This window comes from Egretta garzetta, unplaced genomic scaffold (assembly GCF_000687185.1).
Source record: "Egretta garzetta isolate BGI_Z169 unplaced genomic scaffold, ASM68718v1 scaffold131, whole genome shotgun sequence".
NCBI lineage: Eukaryota > Metazoa > Chordata > Aves > Pelecaniformes > Ardeidae > Egretta > Egretta garzetta.
The window spans coordinates 127487-128276 of record NW_009258478.1 but is presented as its reverse complement, the minus strand read 5'-3'; the positions used below and the strand labels follow the sequence as shown (position 1 = coordinate 128276).

The window sequence follows — 790 nt, the reverse complement described above, 5'->3', positions numbered from 1 at the left end:
CCGGTGTTTTAGCTAGCCAGCATCTGCGGCTGGTGTTTGCAGCCTTGGCTGTTCAGGACTCTGCTCTGTTTTTTCTCTAGGCGACGGTGAACGCTCGCCCCCAGCGCATCCTCGACACCTCCTCGCTGACGCAGTCGCCCCCTGCCAGCCCCACCAACAAGGGCATGCACATCCACCAAGTGGGGTAAGCTCCAGCGGGGCTTTCCAGCACTTCCACCACGGTGGGGTTAGGGCCAGCCTGCCAACGTCTCGGTGGCTTCGCAGTTTGGCACCGGCAAGGGGTTCGGAAACAGAAGCTCTGGGAAAAGGTGGGGAGGTTCTTCCTGTATTTCCTGACAGGACAGAGAGTCACCAGCCGCACTAATTATCTGAAGACGGATTGAAAGGAAGAGCTAGCTGTGGCTGATTTTACTGGTGCGCTCTGGTCTGACCCGAGGGGTGCCCAAATTTCCCATTGAAGTCTCATCTGTATTTTCTGCGCTTTCAGCTGATAAAAGTCAGGGTTATCTGATGATCAACAGGGATGCCCAAACCGCAGTGAAAGTGAGATAACGGTATGGGCAAAGCCAGGATTTGAAAATTTGACTATTTCCCCAAACCTGCTCTCCGAGAGAAATCACCAGGCTTTAGATCTCGCAGCCCCACAACCAGTGTGCACCAGTAAGATCCGCAGTTGGAATGGAGGGCCCAGAACTCCACAGTGATGTTTTTTCATGTTTTCAGCTAGTATAACGTGATGGTGCAATAAGCTAAATCTCAGTTTACATGTAAATTAAAATGCTTTTCTGTG

The 790-nt window shown here is 51.9% G+C and overlaps 1 protein-coding gene across 1 annotated transcript in view; it reads left to right on the top strand.

Annotated features, from left to right (window-relative positions):
• RPTOR (regulatory associated protein of MTOR complex 1) overlaps positions 1–790 on the top strand; it is a 163041-nt gene that overhangs the window by 121374 nt on the left and 40877 nt on the right. Inside the window, exon 23 of the mRNA XM_035899198.1 lies at positions 81–184. Within this exon, the coding sequence (XP_035755091.1) occupies positions 81–184 (104 nt within the window). The remainder of the gene's footprint in view (positions 1–80; positions 185–790) is intronic.